Below are 13,055 nucleotides of genomic sequence, written 5' to 3'. Positions count from 1 at the left end.
GCAGAAGTGTAGTTTTGTATGGAAGGTTAAGAGTCTGAATCTACAACCACATGATGGTAGTCTCCTTCAGCAAGGTGTCTTTGTTGCACAGGCTTCACACTGACTGTACAGGGAATGTCTGCAAACTCCTGAATCTGAGTGTTTATTCTATCATATTGTGTACGTTACAGAAACAGGTTCACTACCATCTGGCGTCTAGCAGAGCTGCATAGTTTTGTTGAAAATCCATTTAAACAGAAGTTTGGACAAGGGTCCGTGTACCTCTTGTAAAGTATGGGTGGGCACCTGTTACACTTCATTAGAAATCAAAGGTGAAGATGATAACACAATTTTTTTAAACCTTCTGAACTGATGTTGGGCAGATAAAACTAAAATACAGACACTGCTATTCTGAAAACTTTACTGAAATATTTGAATGGAGTAAGTAAAACTGGGTCAGTCTGAAAAAGTTAACAAGAATGTTGGAAGTTAATCTCATCTAAGATCAAAGTTCATATCACTCTCCTATGCCTTTTCCAAAGTAGCAAAGGAGCCATAAATGGAAGGCACCCCAACAAAAGTTTAAAATAACCTTAATGCAGTACCAGCAGATTTTAAGATGCACATTTATTGCTAAGATGACAAGTTTAGAATAAGTGGGACAGACTCTTTAATGTAAAAGTATACCTCATATGTGACTTCACATCAAGTAGTTCAAAAGCAGTGACCCGTGGCTCACCAGCCATATTCTGGAGAATTTTCAACCTGGGACCACAGTGCTTGAAGAACTCAGTGCAAATATTTAGGAGTGACTCCCGAGGTCTGCGGAATTCCTCTCTTGCTATACGCTCGTCCAGCTCTTCAGTTGGAAGACTCTGGGCCTCTTCTAACAAATGAAGGTTATCTCTGCAGGCATTATAAAGTAAAATGAGAAATGTCAACATCATCTGTAATCATCCACAATGATCAACCAATAAACCAGCGACTATGCAGGTCAAAATCCTGCAATTTCCTACCTAACACCATCATGATAACACCATCACAACAAGGACCACAGCTGTTCAAGAAGGCCCACTACCTTCTCAGGACAAGTCGGGATGGGTGATAAATGAGGACTCTCCGGGGTTATCCACATTCCATCAACAAAGGTTTTTTTAAATGGAGGCATTGTGGTGGAGCTTATTATTAAATGATAGAATGGCTGCATCTGCATTTCTTCACTTAATTAATTTTTAAACTCAGCAATACAATCAGGTAGAGATGCTGAGTTAAGGCTAGATGTTTCTCCGCAGAAAGGCATGGAAGGACGATCTGAGATTGAGTCACTAGTCACGCTCAAGTATTTCCAAATAAGGTGCTTCTAGATCACCTTTTTTGCTCCAGTCTGTGCGTTTATTTCGTTCTGGTCCATGAGGTCTGTCAGAGGCCTGTACAGAAGGCAGGCTACAGCATAGCAGACCACTTGCATGCAGTGGGCAGGCCAGGGACTTTGTCGCTGAGCTGGTCCTCTGCATCTGCAAGCAAGCATCATGACACTACTTTGGATCACAATCCAAACAATCTTGAGGTCATTGTTCTGTCGGCAGATTAGGAAACCCACACAAATGGGTTTCTGGTGCCAGGCAGGTCAGGTCGTTTATATGTCAGAATGCAACCAATGGCGGGAGAATTGCATGTTTGCTGTCGACTGTAATATAAAAGCATCTGCAGTATTAGAACTCTCTCTGTAGAGCTCTACGGCTAAGTTTGCTGTGTAACCATTGTGACAGGGAATTGAAGATGGTGAAGAACCTCAAAAGAACGAGACAAATTAATAGAATGATTGAAATTACAATTTAGAAGGAAGCTATTCAATCCACTGTGCCTATAAATTGGAAGGGTGGAAGAAAAGAATGCATAAGAATTATCATGGGTTCTTCCTGACCTTATATTGACCCCTCCAGACATGGCATGGTTGGCTGTTGGAGCTCCTCTGTGACCTTGATCGGACCTGCTCATCTGAGGAGCTGTCATTGGCCTGTACCGATGTCCATGAAAAAATAAACAAACATTATACAAATTGAGAGAAAGTTTCCTTTTTAACCAATGTTGCTCGATCAGGGCAACTACAAAGATTTAAACATATTTTAGCTTAGAAAAATTGTAATATTAATTTCCTTTGTTCTATTCTAAAAGTTTCATGCATTGCATTTTAATGTTGTTTAAGAAAGCATACACCAATCCACTAAGAACGCTGAAAGGAACAGAAGGTGTTGCTTTGTTTATAATTAAAATACCGACCACAGTAAACCTATAAATGCTTACAACATTTTTAATTTCATTTAGAAGGACAACAATGACAGTCCATAGCTTGGACTGAAAAGACAGTATAAGGACAGGATTAATTCTTCAGCATTACCTGGTGAGAGATTCTACACTGTATAACAGAGCTTGTAAGGATGTGGCAAGCGAAGCGATGGCAGTGATTTCATCCCGTGCTGCGGATACTGACTCCAGTTGAATGGTTTGCTTCTTTAGTTTCTGCAGGTAACAAGGAACCAGTGCCTCCAGAACCATCAGCATTTGAAGGCTACGGCACATACAAGAAACACTAAACCAGACAAAACACCTGTGTGGCCACATCAAAGTAAAGCCAATTCTGCTTTGGCATACAGTTAAGGAAGAACAAAAAAGATGTGAAGACATATAGGGGCCAAAAATCTGACTGCTACTCAAGAGGCACTTTTTGCACCAGCCCACAAATGAGTTGACCTCGCCCCATAATACAAAGTCAGATTATTATAAAATTTAAACTTTGCTCATAGCATAGATAAGATGGTAGAATGGTGAAAAAAAGTGGCAGAATTCAATATCAGTAAACATGAGGTTGAACCTTTTCATGATTAAAAAAATAAAAGTAATAATTATACTTTGAATAGGGGAAAGCTGTGTGATGTGGAAGAGCAGATTGACTGAATGGGGGATAGCTAGGTGATGTGTAAAAGCAGATTGATTTGGGGGTTCAGGTCCACAAGATCATAAAAGCAGAACCTCAAGTACCTCAAAAGGATAAGCCTATTAAAAATGCTAATGGATTACTGGGTTTTACTAAGAGAGCTAATATATAAAAGTCGAGATGTACCAGTGAATCTATATAAAACCTTAGTAAGACCACAAATGGAGTATTATGTACAGTTTTACAATCCACACTGTAGGAAGGATGTGAGACAAAGGGAGAGTACAGCATAGATTCATTACAATGCTTCTTGCTATGAGGAAATAAAAATATAAAAAGACTTGAAAAATTTGGGTGGTTTTCGTTAAAACAGAGAGGATTGCATGGCGATTTGACAGAGGTGTTCAAAATTATGAATGGATGGGACAGAGCATATAGAAACTGACTTTTTCCAGTCATTAAGGGGGGGGGGGGACATAGATATAAGATTAAACATATGAGCTTTAGGACAGGGGTAGGAGAAACTTTTTTTTTACACAGAGGGTTGAGAGGCTGTTAAATGCATTATCATGGCGATTAAAGTAGAGACTGTGTCAACTTTTAAGAATAGGTTAGATAGGTGGTTGAAGGAAAAGAGATATGGGAACAGGGCAGGCACATGAGATTAGGACTACTGCTTATGTGGCCCAACACGCATGTGTTGGACTGAACAGCCTGTTAGTGTGTTGTAATTTCTATGTATAGAGGAGAAACTCCAACCCGAAACCCATTGGATAGATTTTCAACTTGCTGCCCGGGCAATGGAAATGAAAGATCGAACGGTTTCTAAAATGGCCAGCTGATCTGCAACGCCAGTTTTATGCCCAGGTAGCAAGTTGAAAATCTACTCCATTGTATCCTGCCTGAAAGGAAGAGGGGTAACATGGAAGCCTTCAGAGGGCACAAAATCAGATGGCAAAAGTGGCAACGGCCAAAAAAAAAGGAAAAATAGTCAAAAATAACAGCCATCCTGGAGTGATCAACATTCAGCATAAATCAGGCAGCAATGACAAGAAATGGGATGTATGACCACACCAAGTCATCACTCTTTCATTTACATGCAATACCCAAAAACAGGTGCCGTCCGCTGGAAATAATGGTGGAAAATTTGGTAGGCACTGAAGTGAGCAGGGATCCAATATAACGCATCCCAGGCCATTTCCACCTGATGAATAACCACCCCAAAGTTAGGAACGATATGGCAGGAAAACTAGGCGATAGTACTGGACGCTATTCTAGTTATCTCCCTTTTTTGTGTCAATTGCACACAGCTTCAAGTTCTGCTTTAATAGATCCTTAAAATGAACTTGGGAAGCTTTTTGTCATCCACTTGAACAACATGTCCTGTCCAGCAGAGCTGTGCTTTTACTAGCATTCCCTTGATACTCTTTGATTTACCATGTTTCCGCAACTTGTATTTAATAGCAAAATATGCATGATGAATATGAAATAGCACAAGTGAAACTCTTCGAGCTCTTTGATATTGTGGCAATAATATGGCCTTTCCGATACAAGCAAGCAATGCTTGGTTAATGATAGCAATGCTTTACATCATGTTTCCCAGGTAGGTGAAGTCTGATACAGCATTCAATTTAGTATTATTGGTTATTGATTGAGAGGGATAGTTTCAGAAACTGTTTACTGGTGTCCGTTGGTATATCTCTTCTGTTTTATTTAGGTAAACGGTAAGCTCACAATTTTTCACTACTGCTACAAGTCTGTCTACTTATCTCTTCTTTTGTCAACATGACAGAAGTATAACTTACCTAAATATGTTAGATACTTCATTTTAAATGTTATATTCAATTATTTTATAGTATCAGCAATGTGCATATCTTTCTTGTTCTATATTAGACAGCATTACCAAACACAGGTAAATAACAAGGACATTTATGGAACAACTGTTATTAATTTCCACATTTGTTTCTTAAATAATATTCCAGTACCTTCTAAGTGATTCAGGAGCATATGCAACTACAGTAACACACAGTTTGATAGCTTCGCTGATAGAGAAGGCAAGATCTTCATTTCCATAGCAGAAATCTAGAAGTACATGAAAGATAATTATACAATTTACACTAGGGTTTGTTTTCCTGGTGTTCATTTTATATGGGTTAATGGCTTTCTTAAAATGAGAGACATTTCTAATTTTGCTAATATTGCCCAGCACAATTTCAATCTATTTAGGTTCGGGAATGAAAACTGGGAGAATGCCAGTTTTACTCCATAATTAACAATGTCCTGACATTACCCCCTCCACGGAAGTTGTATGTTTCAATGCTGCGTGTTGGCCCCATGACTTCTTTAGAGGGCGAGCTGTTGGATGAAGTTATCTGAAAGCCACAGTCATATATCCAGGAACTGGTACTGAACACGACTGAATTGCAGAGAGGCAAGCAGCTGCTGCTGAAACTCATGCCTCCAACAGGTACAAATGTTATTCGAAGGTGTACAGTGTGTGTTCATCCTGTAGCAGTCAGGAGGATGGTGGCAATACGTTTAATCATTTTATAGTGAGCTGCTCACCATGCTGTCAGGTGTACAATGTGATGTTAGGACCAACAGGTCAGTTGATTTCCTGAACACTGATCTTGCAGATTCACTGCTTCAATTTATAGAAGGTCAAGTGCTCGAGTACTGAGAAAATCAGCTGATCCTGATGCTAAGTGAATCTATCCACCTGGTTAAAGCTCACAATCACACTGTGTAGCAGCACTATGTTGTACCCCCAACTCAGAGACTGGCAATGCTGCTTGTGAAGAGTTTCTGATCGGTGTCCTCCTAATGAGGATTCAAACCCACACTTGTCTGTGGTCTAATGACAAACCAATGGATTTCCCTTCTTGGGGGAAGCTAATCTGTCCTTCATTTTTGAGATTGAGATGGTTCCAAGATGACATGCCTGGCAATAGATGACTGGGCCAAATCAATCCCCTATGCAGACAAGGTAACTCAATCACAAAGCCAGACAGATCTGAAGTATTCCACGGCACTGCTGATAATTGACCAAATTGACTCATTTATTGGATCTGGAGGGGTAGTCCTGGGATTTTTTCTACTCTACTCCAGATGATTCTTCAACCCAATACCCTAACATGTTCCTACAGAGAGGAAGTGTGCCCTCCATTTTGGGTAAACAGAAACTTCACTTGTGTGGATTTCTCAGTAGTTTCATTTGAAAACATTTATGCATGGTGATAAATTTCCACAAATGTCAGACATCTGGCTGACAAAAAAATAAAGATTAAGGGGCATCTAAAGTTCTGACAATAAATAAAGATTAAGAGACATCTAAAGTTCTTTTCCTTTTCTTAAGCGTATAGAAAGTATTTATTTTCTGATTTAGCCCTCCACCCAAAAAGGCATAAAAATAACAAAAATTCTCACTCTCCTCTCTTTATAATAAATTATACATGGAGTCAAAGTCCTCATTACAACAGTTATGGATAGCCCCAACATAATTTAATTGTTTAGAATAAGTAATTTAATTTTTTTCTATTTTTTTAAAAAAGGTTTTGAATAAACCAATGATTTTATTGATTCAACAATAGAAAGATACAGATGTGGCTTGATATGATACCTATAATTCTTTCAGATTGTGCATGAAAAATCATTTGGCAAATAAAGTGCCAGATTTATAGAGGAAAGAGCAGGGGAATGGATCTAAATGGATAGATCTTTCAAAGAGCCAGCACAGGCACAATGGGCCCAATGGCCTCCTCCTGTGTTGTATGATATGACAATTTTGAGGCATCATGTCACACCTTAAAATAATGTGAAGTAATAAACCTGTATATCAATTATTTTTCAAGGTTACAAACAGGAAGTGTCTGACTCTAAAAACAAAATAGTTTATGCAGCTAAAATAAGGTTAATAATTAGCCAGTACCTGATCATTTGAACAACAAATGCGGTAAGTATGCTTGCAGTAGCTAATGAGAAGCTAAGGAATAACAGACAAGAAGGAACATAATACTATCTAGTGAAAGAGGAATGAGAGAATAAATTCTGCCAATAAGTAAAGCCAAGGTCATAAATTTAATCCCAGAGTCTGTTATACTCCAATAATCTGAGTGCATTACTATATTTCATAGTATCACAATTAAATTATGTGCTGGGCAAAAAACTTTGATCAGGTGTTTCATTACTGCTAAATGATACTTCTCTTTCAGGAAAAATGAATTGCAACATTATGTATTAAAAGTTGACACAAGTTTGCCCTGTACTACAATGTATTAAATGTGACTATTCTCAGCAGAAATAATCATATAATGCCACAGTGCAAGGCAACATATTTCCATTGCACACATTTCTTGTTACAAGTCTAAGGTAATTGCTAAGTTTCATTAAGATTACCTAGAGATTTTAGTGGTTTTTCAGCTTTCACTAATTCCAGCACGTCCAATGTATCATGTGTATCGCCTTCCAAAGACACCAAAAGGTCAAACAGACATTGAGAAGACACGCCTTTGGATGATCCACTGGTTGTAACATCCTAAATAAAAAAAACAAATACAAGTTTCCTTCGATGCAAATCTTTGCTTTCCATACATACTTTAATGTTCCTAAAGTAGGTATTGTTCCATTTAAATTCTTACATGAAGGCTTTCTCAATGGTCAGTGACTAGTTAAGCCCTACAGAACAGGAAGGTCCCTGGTTCAATGACCAGTTGTGCACAGATATATGATCTCAGCCAGAGCAACGTTAGGTTGCTCAACAGGCCTCTGCATCTCTGTGTTAGGAGGAGAAAATCAGCTAGGTTCTCTCTCTGATCACTACTGAGCAAGATTAAGACCAAGATCAAGCTTAGCTATAAGGCCCTCACAGTTGACTAGTTTGCCAACATTCACAATGTGGCTCACATGCGAAGAATCACCACTTATGTGTCTGGCACCTAAGAAACTGAACCAGAATCTTCAGGAAAGGGAGTAAAAAAGGCACATAAAAGAAGAATTAAAACTGGAACTAAATGCCTATCCATTTATTTTACTGAATGAAAATTGGCAATCCATTTGAGACTGACTTTGTAAGATTTTGTTCTTGGAGACTAGTGATGTTCCTCTATCAACAGAAGACAGTCTAGTTAGCAGCCTGTTTAAGCACGAACAAAATTCATCACCAGGACAGCTGATAGATTTAAGTGTCAGCCAGCACTGGAATGTGAGCCCATTCCAGTGAGAAGAAAGCATTCTAATTATTATTCTGCTGGACTACAACATTTTATTTTCTAACATTAATACTTATACTGTAGTTGCATGAAATATTTTGATAGAAATCTGGGTATCTAAAATCTTTCAAAAATAGAACTGTGCAATACTTTGCCTTAAATTGTTTAAAGACAGATTTGAATTAATATTTTAGTGGGAAGGAAGAGGGATGGAATTCAATGTGATTTTGGTTTGCTTACTGAGAACTCAAGTAACGGTGCCACACTCGCAAATAACTGGAGAACAAATGGCTTTCGATGCAAAATATAAAACTGTCGACACACAAACTCAATTGCTTGGTGTAGCAATGGATTGCTTTCATAATCAGCATAGACCTGTAGGGGGAAAAATTGGAACACAATGTAAATACAACAAGTGAAAAACAAATATCTTATACAGTCTATGAATAATTCATTTAGATTTTGAAGATTTGAACAGCATAATAAGAATAGATCAAATTACAATTTTCCAATTATTTAAATTCCCATGCAGAATTATGGGAAGAAAAGATAATTTCTGTCTTATCCTTTAGACTATTACAGGGCCAAAGTCGTTGTCATTGCAAGAAACAAACATTTTTTCCAGCCTTTATTTGTGTCTAAAATGCTTCATTCTGCACAGTACAGAACACAATGAGACCAAAGGACAGGATCAAAAAAATTCTCGGTTTATAATATAGTGTGAAGAAAAGGTTAATTTGTTTTTATTTTTGGGCATAGTTCAGAAGTATAACTGTTACACTCAAAGGGTTAACTCTTACATCGCTGTGGACAAGTTTGGGCACTGTCGAAAGTGAGCACTGCTAATTTTGTCTCAATTTTTGATTAAACAAAATTGATCAGGTCGCATCCATTGGGCTGCATTTTAGCACCCGCCAGCGAGTGCATTCCTGGCGGGGGGGCCCCGAAAATCTGGAAATCCCGTAGCGGGACCGGAGCCCGCCTCGAACCCGCGCACTTCCAGGTTTCCCACTGACGCGCCGGCGTGCACGCGCAGCCCCCGCTGGTGGGAATCCCGCAGGCAATTAAAGCCAGCGGGATGCCACTTGAACCTATTTATTCTGCTCGTTCAGGTCGTTTACAGACCTGATTGATCTGTTTTATAAGGAGGGGTGGGATTTTACGGTGAACAGAGACCGTTTCCCACACTGGGGGAAACACTCCCAGTTCAAACGGAGGTGTTACAGCCAGCAGCCTGTGGCAGCTGCAAAGGTCCATTCGACAGGTGGGGGAGACCCCTCACCATCGCAGGTGGCCACTCCGTCACATTGGACAGAGGTTGGCCTCCACCACCCTCCCCCTAACAAGAAAACTCACCGACCTGGAACCACAACCCCGGTGTGGGGACACATCTACCTATCTTGCGGACCCCCTCAGACCTACACCTCCCAGATGGGGGCCGCCGTAGTCGCAGTCATGACCTTCTCGGAGGACGAACAGCATCACCAGCCTCGCTGGCCACGCCGCCCGCCCCTGCCACGTGGAGCTCCACAACACAGTGCTGTGGCACATCCACCCGCACAGCAGGAGGGAGGGCAACCGCAGAGAGAGATGCGGCGCAGGAGGCACTACCCTCGCCACAGGGTCCACAGACCAAGGCTCAGCTTCCTGGACCTCTCTGAGGAGCAGTGCATACGGAGGCTCAGAGTCAGTCGCCAAGTAGTCACGGACATCTGCAGCCTCCTTAATGACGAGCTGCTCCCGGATGGACCAAGCAGCATCTTCTTACCCGTTGCCGTCAAAGTCACCACTGCCCTCAACTTCTTTGCCTCCGGATCCTTCCAGGGTGCCACCGGGGACATCACCGGGGTCTGTCAGTTGTCTGCACACAAGTACATATGGCAGGTTACCGACAGCTTGTTTCACAGGGCCTCGCACTACATCAACTTCGCCATGGATGACCGCAGCCAGATGGAGAGGGCGGTGGGATTCCATGCTGTGGCTGGCTTCCCACGGGTGCAGGGTGTAATCGCCTGCACCCACATATCAATACGGGCACCTCCACATGAGCCAGGACTGTTCTTCAACCGCAAGGGGTATCACTCCATGAACTCCCAGCTCATCTGTGACCACCGCAAGAGATTCCTACACGTCTGCGCCAGATACCCTGGCAGCTGCCACGACTCCTTCATCCTCAGGGAGTCCACCGTGCCGCCCCTCTTCCAAGCTCCCAACACCGGCAACGGCTGGCTCCTCGGTGACAAGGGATATCCCCTGCACACGTGGCTTATGACACCTCCGAGGAACCCCACCACCGAGCCACAGCGTTGATATAACGACAGCCGCATCACTACCAGGTCTACAATTGAGCAGGCTATAGGGCTGCTCAAGATGCGCTTCAGGTGCCTTGATCGTTCTGGGGGAGCGCTCCAATACGCGCCACGCAGAGTGGGACGCATTGTAGTTGTCTGTTGTGCCCTGCACAACATGGCGCAACAGAGGGGGGGTGCCGCTGGAGGAGGCCCCGCCCACATCCACCACCCATATTGACGACGATGAGGAGGAGGAGGAGGAGGAGGAGGAGGCGGCGGCCGAGGAGGAGGAGGAGGAACGACCTATGGGGTGAGCACCGGCTCACCTGGCTGCTCATCAGGCCAGGGAGGCACTGATATGTCAACGGTTCTCCAAACAGCAGACTGCCCAAAGCGTCCAGACCTCCCCACGTGGACAGAGGGGCGGCCATACCAGCCCCCTCCCCTGCCCGCTGCACGGAACAGTGGTGCAATTACTCCTGCACCCACCGTAGTGTGACCCAATGGGCGGGACCAGGCATTTGTCTGCATGCTGAGCCCCACGAAAGGGACCTATTGCACAGGCCGGTCAAGAATGGACAAGACGTGGCAGTAGTGGTGAGAACTATGGGGTTTATTGGGTATGTGCACTAAACAATTATAAATTAAAACATCACAGATAGTCATTCACCCTCGTGCATTCTCTTTGTGCTCACAACACCTTCGCCTTACGCTTCCGGGAACCCCTACATGGTGTTACCCCTGTGGCTCCAGCAGAGGTAATGGCAGGTTGCTCTTGTTGATGCCCTGACCAGGTAGATGCTTTGGGCCGAAGCCCTCTGGGTTTCGGTGCCCGTGAGGGCCCCTCCAAAGACTGCTCCTCCTGCACCAGTGCAGGGACAGACTCGGCCACCTGGAGAGGAGGCAGCATTGCGGGTACTGGTTGAGAGGGGGGCAACGGATGAAACGTGGGGGCACTTTGAGTGGCGTCCCCACTTCCATGTCCCCGTTCATCATCATCCCTCTCGTAGTCCAGGCCCACATCATTCCTTCCACCCTGCTGGACGGCAGTTTGGATGACCTGTGTGAGGCCTTGGAAGGCCACCTGTAATGTATCTGCCTAAGGCGGCAGAATGTTGCTCACCCTGAATCCGAACGGCCGTTGTCAGGGCCTGGATAGACTCAATGTTGAGCTGTGCGGAACGCTCGAGGGAGGCCAGCCTTTCCTCCATCGCAGACATTCCCGCACCTACCCGCGACACTATCTCGCGGATACCCTTCTGTACTTGTGCCGCCATTCCCCTCATGCAGAAGTTGGACTCCTCCATCACCTGCGCGATTGTGGAGAGTGCGCGTGGCACCTGCTCCAGCACCTCAGCAATGTGCTCGTGCCCCTCGATGACTCTCCTTTTCACGGCTGGCCCCCGGGGTTCAGCATCTGGGTCCGGCTGAGCAGAGCCAGGAGAAGAGTGCTCCCACTGACGCGAACTCTCCACGGCTGCTCCTGCCACCAGGGTCTGCTCATGCTCACATGTGCGTGATGACTCACTATGTGCAAGCCCAACTAAGTGGGGACGGGGACCCACCGAGGTGTGTGTATCTGCACTGGTGGATGCATGGCTCAGATGTGACGATGGACCCTCAGAGGCCGGCAGGTCCTCTGAGGAATCGCCCTCCAAGGTCACGGCGCTCGCAGACGGCCCTGCAAGAGAACAGAAGGCAATATTAGGCATCTGGACAGATGTTGAGGTGCGGCAGATGCCAAGTGATGCTAAGATCATTCGCTATCATTAGAGCTGAGTGTCAGCTTTCTGTCACCGGCCATTTCTGCAACCCCAGCCTCGCCATCCGCCACGGACAGGCATTCCAGCTTGTGGCTGAGCTCTAAAGCCTCCTGCTCCGCGTCCGTGAGCAGCACCTCGTGTAGCGGGCCCCCTCCGGTCCGGACCCTCTCCCGGGCGTTCTTGCATCTCTTCTCCTGTCAAGGCAAAACGCAGAGGCGTGATTGAGTACTGCTTGCATGGTGAGACGCTGCAAGCATTGGTGTGGGTGGGTTGAGCGTGGGGAGATAGATGGGAGGGTGCGTATGCCACATGGCCATGCCATTGTATGGGGATTGGGGTGTGTGGTAGTGTTCGAATGGGGACAGGGGCGGTGAGTACGTGCAGGCACGGTGAGGATGATAGCTGAGTGGATGTGAGGGGTGATGCGAGAGCGCTGTGGTGGTAGTGCAGAAGGGGTTGTGTGGTGATGGAGGTGATGTGGAGGACGGAGTGTGGGAGACTGCGTAAGTGTACTCACTTTGCCGGACCTAGTTAGGTCATTAAACCTCTTGCGGCACTGGATCCAGGTCCTGGTGATGTTTCCCCCGCTGCTCACCTACGCTGCCACCTCCATCCATGCCTTACTGGTGGTGGAGGGAGGGCACTTCCTGCCATCGGATGGGAACAACGTCTCCCTCCTCCTCCTCACCCCATCCAGCAGCAGCTGTAGTGAGGAGTCTGAAAACCTTGGGGCGGCCTTCCCCCTGGGGTGCTCCATGTTCTCCACGTCGTTGGTTGCAGCAGGAGGAGCAGTGGTGGACTCTCCCTTTAAATAGAGCTCCACCAGCTCTCAGACGTCACTGCGCATGCGCAGTCCGCCGGCACGTAGCTGAGCAGCGGC

At 44.6% G+C, this 13,055-nt stretch overlaps 1 protein-coding gene across 1 annotated transcript in view; it reads right to left on the bottom strand.

Annotated features, from left to right (window-relative positions):
- LOC137323875 (protein unc-80 homolog) overlaps positions 1 to 13,055 on the bottom strand; it is a 254,762-nt gene that overhangs the window by 43,956 nt on the left and 197,751 nt on the right. Inside the window, exons 46-51 of the mRNA XM_067987905.1 lie at positions 8,362 to 8,496; positions 7,310 to 7,448; positions 4,900 to 4,996; positions 2,378 to 2,548; positions 1,904 to 1,996; positions 667 to 885 (exon numbers count right to left, since the gene is read on the bottom strand). Coding sequence (XP_067844006.1) covers positions 667 to 885; positions 1,904 to 1,996; positions 2,378 to 2,548; positions 4,900 to 4,996; positions 7,310 to 7,448; positions 8,362 to 8,496 — 854 coding nt within the window. The remainder of the gene's footprint in view (positions 1 to 666; positions 886 to 1,903; positions 1,997 to 2,377; positions 2,549 to 4,899; positions 4,997 to 7,309; positions 7,449 to 8,361; positions 8,497 to 13,055) is intronic.

The sequence above is a fragment of the Heptranchias perlo genome, chromosome 7 (genome assembly GCF_035084215.1).
Source record: "Heptranchias perlo isolate sHepPer1 chromosome 7, sHepPer1.hap1, whole genome shotgun sequence".
In the NCBI taxonomy this organism is placed as follows: Eukaryota; Metazoa; Chordata; class Chondrichthyes; order Hexanchiformes; family Hexanchidae; genus Heptranchias; species Heptranchias perlo.
Note: the sequence above shows the minus strand (reverse complement) of the source record. Positions and strands in the feature narration are given on the sequence as shown.